At 40.9% G+C, this 17,719-nt stretch overlaps 1 protein-coding gene across 2 annotated transcripts in view; it reads left to right on the forward strand.

Annotated features, from left to right (window-relative positions):
* Positions 1-12,729, forward strand: part of ipo8 (importin 8) — a 31,849-nt gene extending 19,120 nt beyond the window's left edge. For both annotated transcript variants that reach the window (XM_037243084.1, XM_037243085.1), the window contains exons 19-25: positions 1,825-1,922; positions 2,396-2,491; positions 2,561-2,781; positions 4,356-4,561; positions 11,538-11,756; positions 11,858-11,987; positions 12,520-12,729. In XM_037243084.1, the coding sequence (XP_037098979.1) occupies positions 1,825-1,922; positions 2,396-2,491; positions 2,561-2,781; positions 4,356-4,561; positions 11,538-11,756; positions 11,858-11,987; position 12,520 (971 nt within the window). In that variant the 3' untranslated portion in view covers positions 12,521-12,729. The remainder of the gene's footprint in view (positions 1-1,824; positions 1,923-2,395; positions 2,492-2,560; positions 2,782-4,355; positions 4,562-11,537; positions 11,757-11,857; positions 11,988-12,519) is intronic.
* Positions 12,730-17,719: the final 4,990 nt, after the last annotated feature.

Consider the following 17,719-nt stretch of genomic DNA (forward strand, 5'->3'; position numbering starts at 1 on the left):
GACGAAATTCAGTTGTCGAACCTCGCGAGATGAGCCGAGAGGACCCGCATGCCAACTGACTCCGTTCGTTTTTACATTCTTGTTACTCTGAGGAATGCATCAACTCTAATCATGCCTCCAAAGGAAGCAAGTGGGAGCAGTAAAGCCATCCTAAAACACAAAGACGCTCCTAAAGTAATGCGACAGTGAGCGCCCGGCGCGCTGCGGTTGCGCGATCGGACCAAATTAAGCTCCTGCGCACTGAGGTCCACTTAAATTTTGGAAAGTCCATTAGGACTTTAAAAATATATTTTCAAAATTTTAGCGACCGCTCTGTCACAATAATGCGACCAGTGCGGTCAGTTGCGCGTTCGGCGGCGCGCTGCAGTTGTGTGATCGGACAAAATTAAGCTCCCTGCGCACTGAGGTCCACTTAAGTTTTGGAAAGTACATCAGGACTTTAAAAATATTTTCTAAATTTCAGCGACGGCTCTGTCACAATAATGCGACCAGCGCGGTGCAGTTGCACGGTCGGCGACGCGCTACGGTTGCGCGTTCGGCGGTGCGCTGCAGTTGCGCGATCGGACAAAAAATGCGCCAATGAACAAATGCTTAAAAAGGGCGTTTTTTTTTTTGCTTGGAACGGCTTAATCGGCTGGCAACCGGTTCAGGGTGTCCCCCGCCTACTGCCCGATGACGGCTGGGATCGGCTCCAGCACTCCCGCGACCCCCGTGGGGACTAAGCGGTTCAGAAAATGGATGGATGGATGGATGGATTAATTTTTATTCCATTATTTGTAATGGAAAACATGATTAGGAATTCAAACGATTCACTTCTCGAACAGCCTTCTGGAACGTATTGTGGTCGAAAACCGAAGCTCCACTGTATTTGTAATGGGTTAAATAGATTCGGAATTCGACCGATTCGCTTCTCGAACCACCTTCTGGAACGGATTGTGGTCAAAAACCAAGGTTTGACTGTATTTTTGCTATTCTTGTTAAAATCACACATGTGAACTGGAAATGACAATAATAACACATAGTGAAAGCAAAATTGAGCAAATTGGCTATTTCAGAAGTGTGTGTCACGCTGGTAGCCCTTTGCCTTAATCAGTACCCAAGAAGTAGCTCTCGGTTTAAGAAAGGTTGGTGACCCCTGGTTTACAGCAAGTGGCAAAATGGCTTGACACTAAGATGGGTAAAACCAGTGATTAATCTTGCCTAATTATATTTGACAAATGGCAATTTTAGTCAGAAAACTGCATTTAGACAAGTGGGGGTGAGTTGAACATGTTATTATTAAGACATTCATGCTCATAAGTTTATCGTTTCTTAACTTCTATCCTCAAATTTATACTCTACTTAATGGGATATTGTTTTTATTCCACTTTAAACACTCAGAAATCACTGGTCATGTGATGCTCACAAGCTGAGCTATGATTGAGCCTTCAACATAGGTGATGTCATTCAACAACAACTAGCAAAAATGTGTTTTTAAAAGTATTGAATGTACATGAAAAATCACAAAGTTATGTAATTTGGTATAGACAAAATGTTTACTTTTTCTGCCGCTGAAATCGGCTAAATAAGTTGACCATCTCTTTAAAAGGACCAATAAATCAGGGTCACACTTCCTTTTTGTCAAAAGAGAAATAAAATCCAGACGTGACTCCACAATGACCTTATGTAAAGACATCTTTACATGAGTCAAAAGAAAATTGTGAAAGAAAAACATGATAACTCACTATTGACATAACTGAAGAATCAAAACAACTTAACAAGATGCAATTAGTGTATACACATTTTTCTTAAACCACACTACAACTTGATATATTTATGGTACAGATATGATGCCACTTTTGCATAACTACGTCACCGTGGATACAGACGTCTTCCTATCCAACCCCAAGAACTTGGAAATCATCTACAGCATGTGCAAAAAGGTATATTTCTTACACTATGCAAAATGAACTGAACTGAGTTTCAGAGGTTTGTAGTAGGGCCCGACCCAGATGAATTATTTCAGGCCAATGCCCATATTTGAAAGAAAATAAACATTACCGAATAATCAGACGATTAATTCTAAGAGTGTATACAGAATATATTAGATTTTTTTTCGTCACTTCAACAATTATATAAATTAAAGTTAGAACGTTTGACTCTTTTATAATACTTTGCCCTTCAGTATTAGTTTAATTTTTAAACCAAGAGACATTTAGTCACAACCTCGCTCAGTGGACAACAATGTAAGAACAACGTTCTGCACCACTCATATGCCATTTAGCATCAGAGACTAAGTCTTGATTATTTTGAAAAGCGCAATAGTCGATCAATTTCATCAGCTGACCAATTAATCCGTTAAGGCCGTCGTTTGCAGTTTAATTTGACTGGTTGGTGAGTTTTGAATCTCTCGTAGGTGTTGACCACAGATTCAGGTGAAGAAGCAGAGTGTCACGCTGCCAAACTGCTGGAGGTGATCATATTGCAATGTAAAGGCAGAGGGATTGATCAGGTCAGAAACAAATCTTTGCATCATGTGATTACCCAACATAAAAAAATGCTCACTTTAATATATGTGCAGTGTATCCCTCTGTTCGTGGAGGCTGCGCTGGAGCGTTTGACACGTGGCGTTAAGTCCAACAAGCTTCGGATCATGTGCCTGGAAGTGGCCATCGCTGCTCTTTACTATAGCCCGGCCATTCTTATGCACACTTTGGAAAACGCACACTTCTCCCAGAACCCAGAGACGATTACTGCCCACTTCATCAACCAGTGGATGAACGACACTGAATACTTCCTTGGGTGAGAAACACCGCATACCAAACTGAGACCAGAACGATTTGATACAGGTCCACATTACATGTACGAATGATTGTACATTTAATGAAGTTATTTATTTAAAGCTGATAGCTAGCTGTTTTGCCTTGAAGACACAATTTTCTTAAACTAATCTCTCTCTCCTTCTCCACTCTTCTGGGATTGGGGTGCATTAAGGAATGTCTGCCATCTTGTGGTGAACACTGTTATTACAACTAATGATATTGGTAGCTTGGTCAGGGTTAGGATCGTTCCTTAAAGCCCAAGTATCACGGTAATAAATTCTACTGTTTTACATTTTACTCATTCAGTTGTGGTCGATGTAAAGTGGAACAGCAAATTTGAATGAAATCCTCGTCATCCTAGCATCACAGGGCCCTCTTTTACCCCTGTTCTGAGGAGCGGCTCAGAGCAAGCCGTTTTGGTGCGGTCTCTTTAAATGCAAATGAGATACTTCATACCCCACTCCCTTCAGGCCGCAAGACGTGTGCCTCCTTTTCCGGTCGGGCATTTTTGTAATTTCTTAGCCGAGGTAGAGTTTACTTGCAAACTTTTTGATTGATTAAAAGTTGCCAACAGCAGAAGACATGTCCATACAACAATACAGAACACGTAACAAAATAAATCCCCTCACAGTATTGATGAACACGTCTTGTAAACAAGCACTGCAGTCAAGTTAAGCAGTAAGATAATGCTAGTGTTAGCGAGAAGCTAACAAATGCATTGAACACATTATGTTCCCCAAGAATAATACAGCACCTTTGATGCTATCCATTTGATACAACTACTCAAAATACACCTACAAGAAGTCAAAACAGAACGCACAGTGCTAAAATCCGCAGAAAGACTGATGCTAATGCTCTGAAAATAAGGCCATCATAGACACGCAATAATATGAAAGTTAAATACAGTTAATTATTTTTGTGTCATCTCAAGCTTACCGCTTTATTGTGTCCATCGTTTCCATAGATTGAAGGAACTGAACCCTCAATAAAATGAGGTCTTTCGGAGAATCCTTCTCTATATTGACAAGAGATTTCTGAAACTCTTGTCCTTGAAGCGCTTTGCAAAGACAAGCAGGACTTTGCCCACAGATGTTGGAAATTCATCCTGAAATTTTGAATTTAACCAGGCACTTCTTTGAGGTTCTGAGGCTAGGGGACAGTGTAATGAGTTGTGTGAGCAATCTCTCCATTTTGGCATCCTTGAGTTGTTTGGATTACAAAAGTCTCTCCGAGTAATAGGAATGGCGGATTTGCAAAACCATTTGGCCACACCCATTACCTTGTTTGGTATTGCTGCCCCAAAGACATTGACGTAATAGATAAAGATACGTGATAGGAAATGGATAAAATTGAACGGAGTAAAAAAATATCCCCCAAACACATTATAAAAGTATCTCTGCAACACCCGGAGGGATACATTACACTTTTCTACAATTCTGAAGACTCCAAGTGCACAATAAAATGTATTTAATAAAAGTTGAATTTCCATGATATGATATTTTTCGATATATAGAGATAGTAGGTTCACCATTAGCGTTTCTGCTTCACTCGTAGGATCCATGACCGTAAGATGTGCATCATTGGCCTGACAGTGCTGATGGAGCTTCCGAGCCGTCCGGCGGCTCTGGAGGCTGTTGCCACTCAAATCCTTCCTTCTGTACTGCTCCTCTTCTTGGGCCTCAAGCACCTTTCTGCTTCCCATCACATCAACAAACCTGACCTGCTGGCAAACACGAGGACTTTGGATGAAGATAAAAATGGTGAGTGGTCCACCGGCATTTATTGACCAACAACTGTATCCAATGCAATTTTCTACACCACTTATCCTGTTGTTTTATTTGTTGCTATGTCTACGTCAAAATGTGACGAAATGTGAACCTAGTCCATGACGCAATGTAGGTTGGAGATGATAACTATGAAGCAAACGTGGGCAAAATACAGCCCACAGGCCACAACTGGCTTATCCACTGCCTCTATTCAAAATAGAATATGGGGGGGGAAAAATTGCAAATATGCAGAGATGGTGACAAAGTCTCGCGTCAAGTTTCGAGCAGGTCCCAAGTTATTTTGGGGGGGAAAAAAATCAAGCAAGTCAGGTCAAGTCACCATCAAATTGTAAGCATGTTGAATTAATTCTTTGCACGTCTTAAGTCAAGTCATATAATCTTGCTGAGTCGTAACATAGTGGAGCAATTATAAAATCTGTTTGCATGAGTGTTTACAGCTATCAACATCACGAGCATTGGGCAGGCCACACGTGTGAACTGACAAATAGTCGATTTCTGAAAATATTAAATTTACCAAATTGTGACATAGGAGGTTTCAGCCCAACGGAAGCAATATGTAACACATTTACTACTACTACTAATAACGATACATTTAATTTGTAAGCACCTTTTGAGACCCAAACCCTAATCGACAAAATAATTGACAGATTAATCGATAATTAAAATAATCTTGAATTGCAGCCAGAACAATTTGAAACACAGTTTCTCACTTTGAACAAGGTTTGCTCAAGAGCAACAAGTTGGACTTTGACTCTGCTATTTGGCTCTTGAACTTGGATTTGCCTGGCACGCTTTATCACAATGCTTGATGATTCCAACTGGTCCTTAACCTGCCAGGTTGGTTAGTAGTACGTTTTTAGTTGAATATTATTATTATTAAGACTGTTTAGATTTTTAATTTTGAGCCACAGCAAATTAACAAAGTCCACAAACAGTTATTTTAATTCAAAGTCAAAGTCTGCTTTATTGTCAACCTCTTCACATGCCAAGACACACAAAGAAATCGAAATTACGTTTCCACTATCCCACGGTGACAAGACATAGTACACGACATACATACAAGCAAACAACACAAAATAAAAACAAGAAGGCACAAACAATGAATAATAAGAGTGATGAATAAATAATAAATAAACAAATAACACAATAAATAAATAAATAAGAGGAGCAAAACGGAGCAAGTGTGCATACAGCAGACAGTCAGAATATAGCGCAAAAGTACAGGACGCTACGCAGAAGGGGGGAGAGAGTTCAGGATCCTAACAGCCTGGAGTACGAAGCTGTTGGTGAGTCAATTATTTTAATTATTATTATTATATTAATTATTTGATTTTAATAATTGTTCATTTTAATTTCACCTTTTTGAGGATACAATATACAATGTAACCTGGAATGTTTCACTTTATACATAAATTAGCTCAAGATAGAGCTATCAAACTTAATCGATTAATCGACAAGCAATCGAATTACCGTATTTTCCGCCCTAAAAGGCGCAACGGGTTATAAGGCGCACCTTCAATGAACGGCCCATTTTAAAACTTTGTCCATATATAAGGCGCACCGGATTATAAGGCGCATAAAATAGAAGCTATACTGCATCAAACTGAGGTTGACTAGGGTTGCGGTATGCATCCACTAGCCAATAACCAACGAGCCCTCTGTAAACAATCGCGTTTCTCAAACGATCTCCTATAAAATGATCAGAACTGACTAAAGTTCGATCTAACGCATTGGTACTACTTACCTATGTTTCCCTTCCATATCGATCCGTAGATTTACTCGAAACATTAACAGAGCAGCCTATTTTGACATGAAATAGCCTGGTACGTATAGCAGCTATCGCAATAGCATTACCCATCCGCAAAGTCTCACGAGCCTCAGTTCGCAATCTCCCATGAGCCTCAGCAAAGTGTAAACAATCGCGTTTCTCAAACGATCTCCTATAAAATGATCGGAACTGACTAAAGTTCGATCTAACGCATTGGTACTACTTACCTATGTTTCCCTTCCATATCGATCCGTAGATTTACTCGAAACATTAACAGAGCAGCCTATTTTGACATGAAATAGCCTGGTACGTATATCAGCTATCGCAATAGCATTAGCCATCCGCAAAGTCTCACGAGCCTCAGCTCGCAATCTCCCATGAGCCTCAGCAAAGTGTAAACAATCTCGTTTCTCAAACGATCTCCTATAAAATGATCAGAACTGACTAAAGTTCGATCTAACGCATTGGTACTACTTACCTATGTTTCCCTTCCATATCGATCCGTAGATTTACTCGAAACATTAACAGAGCAGCCTATTTTGACATGAAATAGCCTGGTACGTATAGCAGCTATCGCAATAGCATTAGCCATCCGCAAAGTCTCACGAGCCTCAGCTCGCAATCTCCCATGAGCCTCAGCAAAGTGTAAACAATCGCGTTTCTCAAACGATCTCCTATAAAATGATCGGAACTGACTAAAGTTCGATCTAACGCATTGGTACTACTTACCTATGTTTCCCTTCCATATCGATCCGTAGATTTACTCGAAACATTAACAGAGCAGCCTATTTTGACATGAAATAGCCTGGTACGTATAGCAGCTATCGCAATAGCATTAGCCATCCGCAAAGTCTCACGAGCCTCAGTTCGCAATCTCCCATGAGCCTCAGCAAAGTGTAAACAATCGCGTTTCTCAAACGATCTCCTATAAAATGATCGGAACTGACTAAAGTTCGATCTAACGCATTGGTACTACTTACCTATGTTTCCCTTCCATATCGATCCGTAGATTTACTCGAAACATTAACAGAGCAGCCTATTTTGACATGAAATAGCCTGGTACGTATAGCAGCTATCGCAATAGCATTAGCCATCCGCAAAGTCTCACGAGCCTCAGCTCGCAATCTCCCATGAGCCTCAGCAAAGTGTAAACAATCGCGTTTCTCAAACGATCTCCTATAAAATGATCGGAACTGACTAAAGTTCGATCTAACGCATTGGTACTACTTACCTATGTTTCCCTTCCATATCGATCAGTAGATTTACTCGAAACATTAACAGAGCAGCCTATTTTGACATGAAATAGCCTCGCGGGTACAACAGCTATTCGGTGACGCCCCCTGACTACAGTTGCCGTAATGCTGGGAAGCGATGCGACCTTGTAATTTACTAGTCGTACTAAAACGTACTGAAACATTTTGGCAGAGCACTGTGTACAACCAGTATGGATCAACAAATTCATCAGTTGATCCATATATAAGGCGCACTGGCCTATAAGGCGCACTGTCGGCTTTTGAGAAAATTTTAGGTTTTTAGGTGCGCCTTTTAGGGCGGAAAATACGGTAATTACTATTTCAATGATAGGGTAACTATTTAGAATATTTTTTAACTTAGAATGTCAGCCTCTAACCTTTGTCTTCATTCATAAAAAACAAACTGATTATCTTTTGTGTTTAATCAAAGCAAGAACATTTGCAACTGTCTGCTTTTACTACAGAAAACAATAACCGCACCAGTAACTGAATTTCAAAAAGCTTGGTGAGTACAACGTTAATCCCTCGTGCGTGATAATTGTTTGCTTGTATTCATCACTAAACAATACCAAATAAACAACAATAAATGGAGGTGCCGTATTTTCCACACAATTAGGCGCACTTAAAAACTTAAAATATACTCAAAAAGCCACAGTGCGCCTTATAATGCAGAGTGCCTTATATATGGATCGATTGATGAATTTGTTGATCCATACTGTACACAGCGCGCTGCGAAAATGTTTCAGTACGTTTTACAAACCGGATTGGGTTGAAGTTGGGAAATTGTGTAAAATGTAAATAAAAACAAAATACAATGATTTGAAAATCCTTTTCAACCTACATACAATTGAATACACTACAAAGACAACATATTTAATGCTCAAACTCATAAACTTTATTTTATTTTTCAAATAAAAATTAACTTAGAATTTCATGGCTGTAACACGTGCAGTAGAAGTTGGGAAAGGGCATGTTTACCACTTCGTTACATCACCTTTTCTTTTAATAACACTCAATAAACGTTTTGGAATTTTCGTCCTTGCAATTTTGCTTTGAGAAATGTTGTTCTTAAACTGTTCAACTATTTTGTCACGCAGTTGTGGACAAAGTGGTGAACCACGCCCCATCCTTGTGAATGACTGAGCATGTTTGGGGAGGCTCCTTTTATACCCAATCATGGTACCCACCTGTTCCCAATTAACCTGATCACATGATAGCTGCTATACGCACGAGGCTATTTCATTTCAAAATAGGCTGCTCCGTTAATGTTTCGAGTAAATTGACGGATCGGTATGGAAGGGAAACATAAGTAAGCAGTACCAATGTGTTAGATCGAACTTTCGTCAGTTCCGATCATTTTATAGGAGCTAGTTTGAGAAACGCGATTGTTTACAGGGTGCTGCCACGACACTTTGCTGAGGCTCATGGGAGTCTGCGAGCTGAGGCTCATGGGAGTTTGCGGGTGGCTAATGCTATAATGATAGCTGCTATACGCACGAGGCTATTTCATTTCAAAATAGGCTGCTCCATTAATGTTTCGAGTAAATCTACGGTTCGATATGGAAGGGAAAAATAAGTAAGCAGTAACAATGTGTTAGATCAAACTTTAGTCAGTTCCGATCGTTCTATAGGAGATAGTTTGAGAAACGCAATTGTTTACAGAGGGCTCATTGGTTATTGGCTAGTGCAGGGGTGGGCAAACTACGGCCCGCGGGCCACATCCGGCCCACGGGACCGTTTAATCCGGCCCGCCAACCCTGAATTAATTGTATTATTACATTTTTTTTTTTGTCATTTTGCCTGCAACGACTGCGTTTCCCCAGTAGATGGGGAACCGCTCGCCTGCGCATTTACTACCGGAAGCCGTGTCAGAAAGCTCGGTGCACACTCACAAGTGCGTGTACGTACGTACTCAGTAGTACGGACATGGCGCACTCGCGCTCTATTTGTATCAGTCCCGAATTTAGAGCGTGGGCTGTGACGACAGCATTCTTGTAATTCGCTCGCTGAGCTTTCAGATACAGTTTGACGCTAAAGCCACCCACAAACCTTCCCCTGGAATCCTTCCATTAAAATGAGTGGCCCGAAGAAAAGAAGTGAGTGCCGAATGTTAAAAGAGTGGCCAATTTGGCTCGACGTACGCGACGTGACGTTCAGCCACATCAACCCGTCACAGATCGAGGTAAACGGATCTCTCCTAAGAATTGCCACAACAAATTTTACTCCAGACTATGATGCACTAGCAAAAAAGGGAGACCAACAACACTGTTCCCACTGAAAATGAAGGGGAGGCTCTCAAGTTTGTTGTAAAAAAATGCATTTTGAATATGATTTGTACACATAGCAGGGATTGAAACTAGCGACCATTCTCATTTTCAAACAATGCAGGATGCTCAAGGACATTGATGCACCACCTGTTTGCGACTAATCTTAACCTGTAAAGTTCTTAAGGCTTACTTTAAGGAAGTGTTTCCCGTTTCCTCACCTCTGTTACCAGGTGTTTGTGAGTTAAAACTCTGCTCTGATGTTCAGATACCCCTCACCGTGTTGCCGTTTTGATTACTTTATTTGGATGTATGCTTTCACCGATTCTTCAAGATGATATATTTGGTCAGAATGTTTGCTGTTTGATGTGATCTCATAAGATAAAATGTTTTCATTAATCTGACCTGCAGGCACTGAAGTGATGGAGACTGTTATTCATAATAATAGTGTCGTATTTTATGAGAATCACTGATAGCAGTTTTTTAGTGATTTTTTTTTTTAATGCTGTTAATAAATGCATTTGTTTTCAAAAAACTTGTTTGGAATATCCATGCTTTACTACCTACTAAAGGCCAAAATCTTTTATGCAATGACCTTTACAGGTCGCTTATATTACTTCACACAAACACTACGTCCATCTGCTCCTGGTTCGGCCCTCCGGTCCAAATTTAGAACCCAGTTCGGCCCGCGAGTCAAAAAGTTTGCCCACCCCTGGGCTAGTGGATGCATACCGCAACCCTAGTCAACCTCAGTTTGTTGCAGTCAGGGCTGTGGAGTCGGACTCGGTCATTTTTGCCGGACTCGGTGCTGATTTTGACCGAGTCCACCGAGTCCGACAATAAAAAAAATAAGTTCCATTTTATTTTCATCATGCTGCTGAGAATGCGCGTCGGACACTAACAGCAATGCCAATCAGCCAAGTCAGCGTAGAGCGCCTGTTTTCCGGGCTCAAGTTTATCATGTCTGATCAGCGCGGCGCGATGAAGGCTGACTTGGTTGAGGCGATTTTGTTCCTAAGAACAAACTCAAGTCGTTGAATTGAAACTTGAAAGTATCTGTTTATTGTATTCGTTTATATGTTTAATAAAGACAAAGCCATCACAAAACTGTTGTAATTATTTAGATTTTGATCTAAATTAGCCTTGAATAAAGACTAAGCAGTCACATGAATTAACAGAAAAAATGGGCAGCCGGACTCGGACTCGGTGGTCAAGAGGCCGGACTCGGACTCGGTGCAAAAATCCGACCGAGTCCACACCCCTGGTTGCAGTATAGCTTCTAGTTTATGCGCCTTATAATCCAGTGCGCCTTATGGTGCGAGAACTACGGTAAATGGTTTTGTATTACCTTTCCATGCAAAATACAATTGTTTCTGACTATTTGATTAATCAATTGAATAATTGATAAAATAATCGATTCTAAAAAATATTCAATAGTGACAGCCCTATCCCAAGAGCACAGCGATTGGATGAACCAGGAAGTCACACTGGAACTCAGGACACCATCAAAAGAACCGCAAGTTCTTAACTTAACAATAAGGAAGCAATTGGACAAAAACGGCGTCAATGTCAACGTTCCAATTAAAATGAACCGCTTGCTGACCAAAAAGAACATAAAGGCTCTTCAGTTTCATATCACATGTCTTTATGTTCTTTATGTGCAGAGGAGATTCCCAGTGATGAGGATGAGGTGAATGAAAAATGCAGTATGATGCCGCAGGAGTCTAGTGTGCCAATGGGCCTAGGAGACGAGAGTAATGATGAAGATGACTACTGGGATGATGATGATTGCTTTGAAGGAACGCCTCTCGAAGAATACAGCACACCGCTTGACTATGACAATGGAGAAGATGAATATCTGTTCTTTGCATCTGCCCTGCTAAGTAAGTCAACTGTTGAGAAAGCTGCTTTTTAGCTGAATATTTTTTTTAACTTGCAGTTAATATTTCAAAATGTGACCTATACTGTGTCGGCATTCTGTTAGGAATCCAGAATACAGATATGGCTTGGTACCAGTGTTTGACTGCACCCCTCAGTGATGACCAGAAAACACAGCTCCAGGAGATTTACAGCATCTCACAGCAAAGGAGGAGTACCGCATCCAAAGGCCAGTGGTAAGGAACAACATGATGAGCCAAGCTTCGCAAAATTAATTCACCTTTAATGCACGCAGGAGCGAATACATTCAACGAGGGCTGCAACCACTATTTTAATAATCGATCAATGAATCAGATTTTTATTTCAATGTTTTCATTTACAAATTATCCAAAACAAAACCAACATGATTTTTTTTCACAAGATTCACAATTCATTTACTGATTTGGTCAGTAACACAACACAAAAGTTGCTAAATCATGGATCCTTGCTTTCCAAAGTTTAACGAGAAGTTTGTAAATGTCTAGTTTTAATCCAACACGATATTGATTGTCATGAGGCTGAATATTGGAGGATTTGGACATTATTAGTTTTCAAAATGATTGATCAATTATCACAAATACTAATTATCAATTAATTTCGATTATCTATTAGTTGTCGATTAATTGGTGCGCCTCAACATTCAAGTATAGAATGGCACTTGCAAAGTAACTGATGTCATTTTTTGTTTGTTCTCTGCAGCTAAATGTCTTTTTTTTTTTTCCTTTTTAGAGTGCCAATGAGGATTCTAAAGAAGATATTATATGAACTGACTAAATGAATTGGAACTTTGACTCCAAATCCTGTCAGGCTGTCTTTTTTTTTTCCCATTTGAGACATTGTGCAATTCTTATAGTCCCTACTATAGTATCCACTAGGACAGACTGTTTTTAAATTTCTTGACATAAAATGTAATGGTAAAATTCTTACTGTTAGTAAACTGCAACGTGTGCCTGTTAGTGGTTCTCTAAGAAAAAACATACCGTATTGGCCCGAATATAAGACGACCCCGATTATAAGACGACCCCCTCTTTTTCAAGACTCAAGTTTGAAAAAAGACATTTTGAACACCAAATTTAATTTTTATACAGAAAATAATTACATCTGAAACAAATGATTATAACAATATATTCGAGAGAAAAAGCATGTTATTTTGCCTCATTCAAATCATGCAAAAACTGTCTATCACATCTTAATATCTGAACATTTAAATATGTAAACTAAAGTGCAATCGCATTTGTAAATGTATGGCTTCTGGTTTTTGAAATTTAAATAAACCAATCTACTGTGATAAAACAACAACATTGCAATAACTGCATTAACCATCAAAGTGAAGTCTTGAAACAAATCTGAATAAGGAAAAACATTGCAATAAAATAATGCAAACTGCTACCGCTATTGTTGGGGAGCCTGAGGACTGTATAGGGGGTTGGCTCGGATGGTTATGCTCTTTTCGCCACCGGGTGTCGGTCAGAACACAGGAGGGAAGACGTGGTTCAGTTTTGATTGCTTTACTGAATTATTGGCAAAAGAAATAAAATAAATAACCATAAATGAAATACTCTCGGCAACACACCAAACATAAGTCATAGATCGAGACAACAAAATACATTTGCTGGCGACCGTTAGTCGCCGTCCCGCTGCGTAACAGCTACTTGTACGATGTGAGGCAAACTTAAAGGAGCGCGCCGGAGCTGTCAATCAAACGCCGCACACGAAGCAAACCGCGATCGGACAAACGGCACAACAGTGGATAGTAGTAACAATAAAATGTATATACTCATTTTGTGTCAAAGACGCACACGATCACAGCAACATACTCAGTCGATACCAGCAACCTTTAACTTACCGCTGCGCACAAGTGAAAATGGGTATAATGTCTAGACCCCGAATATAAGACGACCCCCACTTTTTCAGTCTTATTTCAATGCAAAAAACATCGTCTTATATTCGGGCCAAAACGGTATGTGTTTTGTGTAATATGTGTAATATAATCTCTAATTCACTGTCGTAGCAAAGAATTTCATCAGATGGAATTTGAGCTATACATTTTTTTGTCCAGGTGCTGGGTTTAGAAAAAGCTCAATTGTCATTTACTTTTGATATACTGTCTACAATCCAACAATTGTGTCACGAAGAAGAAGAAAAAAGCTTGGCTTGGATTTCCTTGTTTTATGTACTGAAAAGTTTTACTGAAACGATTTTGAGAATCATAAAAATCATAACATCTCACAGCTTGGTTTTGGTTTTGTTTCCATTTTGAATTGTTTAAATGGTTGGCAGTCTATATTGACAACGTGAATAAAAACGAAGGGGTTTGATTTTCCCCTAAAGACCCACTCGACATCCCACTAGGACGGATGTGTCAAACTCTTTTTTTTTTTTCCTCGGGTCGCATTGTAGGCATAGTTTCCTTCGGAGGGCCATTATGACTGTCAACCCAAATAAATGTATGAACGCCTCATTTTATATACAGTACAAGCTCCTAAACAAACTGACAAATAACTCGTTTTCAAATCAAACTAGTAAAAAATGTTCAAATATTTTAAAAAGATGATAAAAGACAAAAGGAAGACAATTTACAATTCTAGTAATAATACATGAAATTGATGCACAGTTTGTCTTCACGGGCCACAGAAAATGATGTGGCAGGCCGTATCTGGCCCCCAGGCCTTGAGTTTGATACCTGTGCACTTGGAGGATTGTCTTGGGGTGTTGCCTTCTCTGGAGAGGGATCATGTGTGCAGGAGAGAACCTGATGGCTGAGCATGACAGGAGCCCGGGCGAAATGACAGAGAAAGTAAAGCGCCCTAGAGCAGCGGTGGCCAACCCGCGGCTCGCGAGCCTCATGCGGCTCTTTGGCTAGTTTCATGCGGCTCTTTTACGTTCATATCAACATTTGTGTTTATTTTTCGTGCGTATTTGCTTCGCTTGAGTTCAATATGGTATTTTGGTCAAACGCGCATGCGCGTGAGGTGAAATCCCGCAAAGGAGGAGGGACAAACAGAGCGATTGGTTTTGCCCGCTTTTTTTATGAATGGCGACTGTGACTACGGGGGCCCATTAGGTCCAGAAAAGCTGACAAGACGCTTGCCAAAATGGCAAGGAAAAAATGCACAGCTAAACGAATATATGACGATGAACACAGGACGTTTTTAACAGAGTTAAAGTTGTTTTTTGTTTAACGCTATGGCAAGCCATTCTGCCTGATATGTCGGACGTCATTGGCGCATTTAAAAGCTTCAAATGGTCAGCGCCACTTCAGCTCACTTCATGCCAATATCGATAAGGACTTTGCAAAAGGGGCTGAATTTCGCAAGCACAAGTTTGGAGACTTTGAAAAGTCAGGCAGAAAAATAGGTACAGTTTTTCAAAAAAATTACGAAGCACTCAGAGACTGTCACACTTGCATTGTTTCAACTGGCTTGGAACATTGCACGGGCTAAAAAGCCATACAATGAAGTGGAGTTCGTTAAAATATGCCTCAGTGACGTTATTGAAATCTTGTCTCCTGAAAACGACGAACTCAAACGAATGGTCTGTCCCGCCACACATAGTAAGTGAAAAAACTTATTATGTTTTTGTTTGTGGAATTTGTTGAACTGAGAGTTTGTCTGTGTGAGACAATGCACACAATGCTCATTGTTGAAAATGTGGTCTTTGGTCTGTGGTTTTAGTACTGTAGGAGTCAATTTGTCATTATCATGTTGGTGCGTGACATAATAATGTCACACAATAAATTTGGCTGAGCAGAGGGGTGTGTGTGTGTGTGTGTGTGTGTGCGCGCGCGCACGCGCGCGTGCGTGTTTGTGTGCGTGTGTGTGTGTGTGTGGGGGGGGGGGGTGTTCATGTGTGCTCATGTGTATGATGTGGCTCTTTGCGATGACACAGTAAAAAATGTGGCTCTTAGTCTCTGACTGGTTGGCCACCCCTGCCCTAGAGACAAGACTCTACCAGCCTGACAGGGATTTAGGTGCTTGACAGATTCTGTGATTATTTTGTTCTGTTACTACTAGAAAGGGGATCTCAGCTCCCTCAAGTAGTGATGAAAAATGAAGCTTCAAATTTGCATCATGAACCAGTAGATGCTATTACCTGTAGATAGCAGTCTCTGTTCTACATTGGGCTGAAATTACACTGACTTGCCATTTCTTAAACCCCTTTATTTAAACCAACAGTTTTATCTAGAGTAGTATAAAAATACAAGTGTTTCATAAAGCAAATTTGATGTTTTATTTTTCCACACTTCCCTTCAACCAATGTTTCCACTCTTCTTCTTCGAATGGAGGAGATGGTTCTTTGAAGGTGCAGCTGTTATATTTGGTGGCAAGTGTCAGTCAGCCAGCTGACCTGAGCGTCATCTATGGAGGTCAGACCATTTGCCCCGCCAGGATGGCGGTAGATGGGGCAAGATGGTCTGCAGTCTGTTCCTCTGTGCCACACTCGCATGCCGCAGTAGGCGCAAAACCCCATTTGTGCATGGTTGAGCGGAAACGTATTCCTGTTGGTGTTGTGCTTATTGACCTGGCTATCAAACGAGTGTGAGAACTACAACACCAAGCAGGTATGCAGTACTCGGCGGCAGAATGGACCAAGGCTAGAGTGGCTGTATGGAGTGTCTTACCGTCAGCTCCCCAGCTTGAACCAGCCAATCTTCGCAGGAGCCTGATGCGTATGGTGAGCTTTTTGCACAGTGACTCTAGGTGACGGCAGTACTTGAGTGCTCTGTCGAGTTTAATGCCAAGGTATGTAGGCTCGTCAGGTAGAGAACATCCATTAACGTGTACGTTAAGCTCATGTTTTGCCTCCTTGTTGTAAAGATGGAAGGCAACTGTCACTGTTTTGGTGGTACTGAGCTTCAGCTTCCACTCCTGAAGGGCGCCCATCACAGCCAATTGTTCATGGTTGCCTGCTTCAGATTGATTTACAAACCTTAATAACGTGGCTATGATTCAGAATGAATGTTCAAATCGCAGCTTTAAAAAAAAAAAAAAAAAGAAGCGGCATTGTCAAAGTCAGGGCCGGTTCTAGGAATGCACATAAGAGGGGGCAGTCAGAAATGTGAAGGGGGCATGTTCTTTTTTTTTTTTTTACACATTTTTAACACTGTTAGTGTTTTCTTCACGGCAGTTGTTAGCTGTGTGTCCAGATCTCAACCTGGAGAAGTGGATTGCACTCTGTCAGGCCTCTACACTAAGACCTGTCCAGCTTGGGTGTCCCACCTGAAGATTAAAGCTTCTGCTGGTATTGCTCTTAGGGTCACTGAGGCACGCAAACCCCCTGACCACAATAAGGTGGCAATCTCTCAGGGGGGGGGAACATATAATATGAATGTTATATTAACTATTATTTGAGTTGTCGTTAATCATTAGTCCGGCCGGGTCATACCAAAGACTATAAAAATGGGACCCATTGCCTCCCTGCTTGGCACTCAGCATTAAGGGTTGGAATTGGGGGGTTAGATCACCAACTGATTCCCGAGCGCGGCACCGCTGCTGCTCACTGCTCCCCTCTCCCCCAGGGGATGGATTAAAATCACATGGGGATGGGTTAAATGCAGAGGACAAATTTCACCACACCCAGGTGTGTGTGTGACGATCATTGGGACTTTAATCTTAATCTTTAATCTTTAATATCACGGGTCATTACGACGAGTTTGGTGGAGTTTTTACTGCTTCTTCCAACTCCTACCGCGCTGACTGTAACTTGACACTCTCTGGCTGCGTCTTGCCTCATTTGCATACTCACAGTGATTGGATGTTTACGGAGGGGCGCGGAGTCCTGACAGCAGGCTGTGTGAGGACACACACTGCACCGACATGAGAGAAGAGAGGGGGCTGATTAACGTGTGTTTCTATCAGCGGATTTTTCACTTCTAAAAGTTTGATTCGAGGGGGCAGGACATCTGTTTGAGGGGGCGTTGCCCCCTCTT

Source organism: Syngnathus acus, chromosome 23 (assembly GCF_901709675.1).
Source record: "Syngnathus acus chromosome 23, fSynAcu1.2, whole genome shotgun sequence".
Classification (NCBI taxonomy): domain Eukaryota; kingdom Metazoa; phylum Chordata; class Actinopteri; order Syngnathiformes; family Syngnathidae; genus Syngnathus; species Syngnathus acus.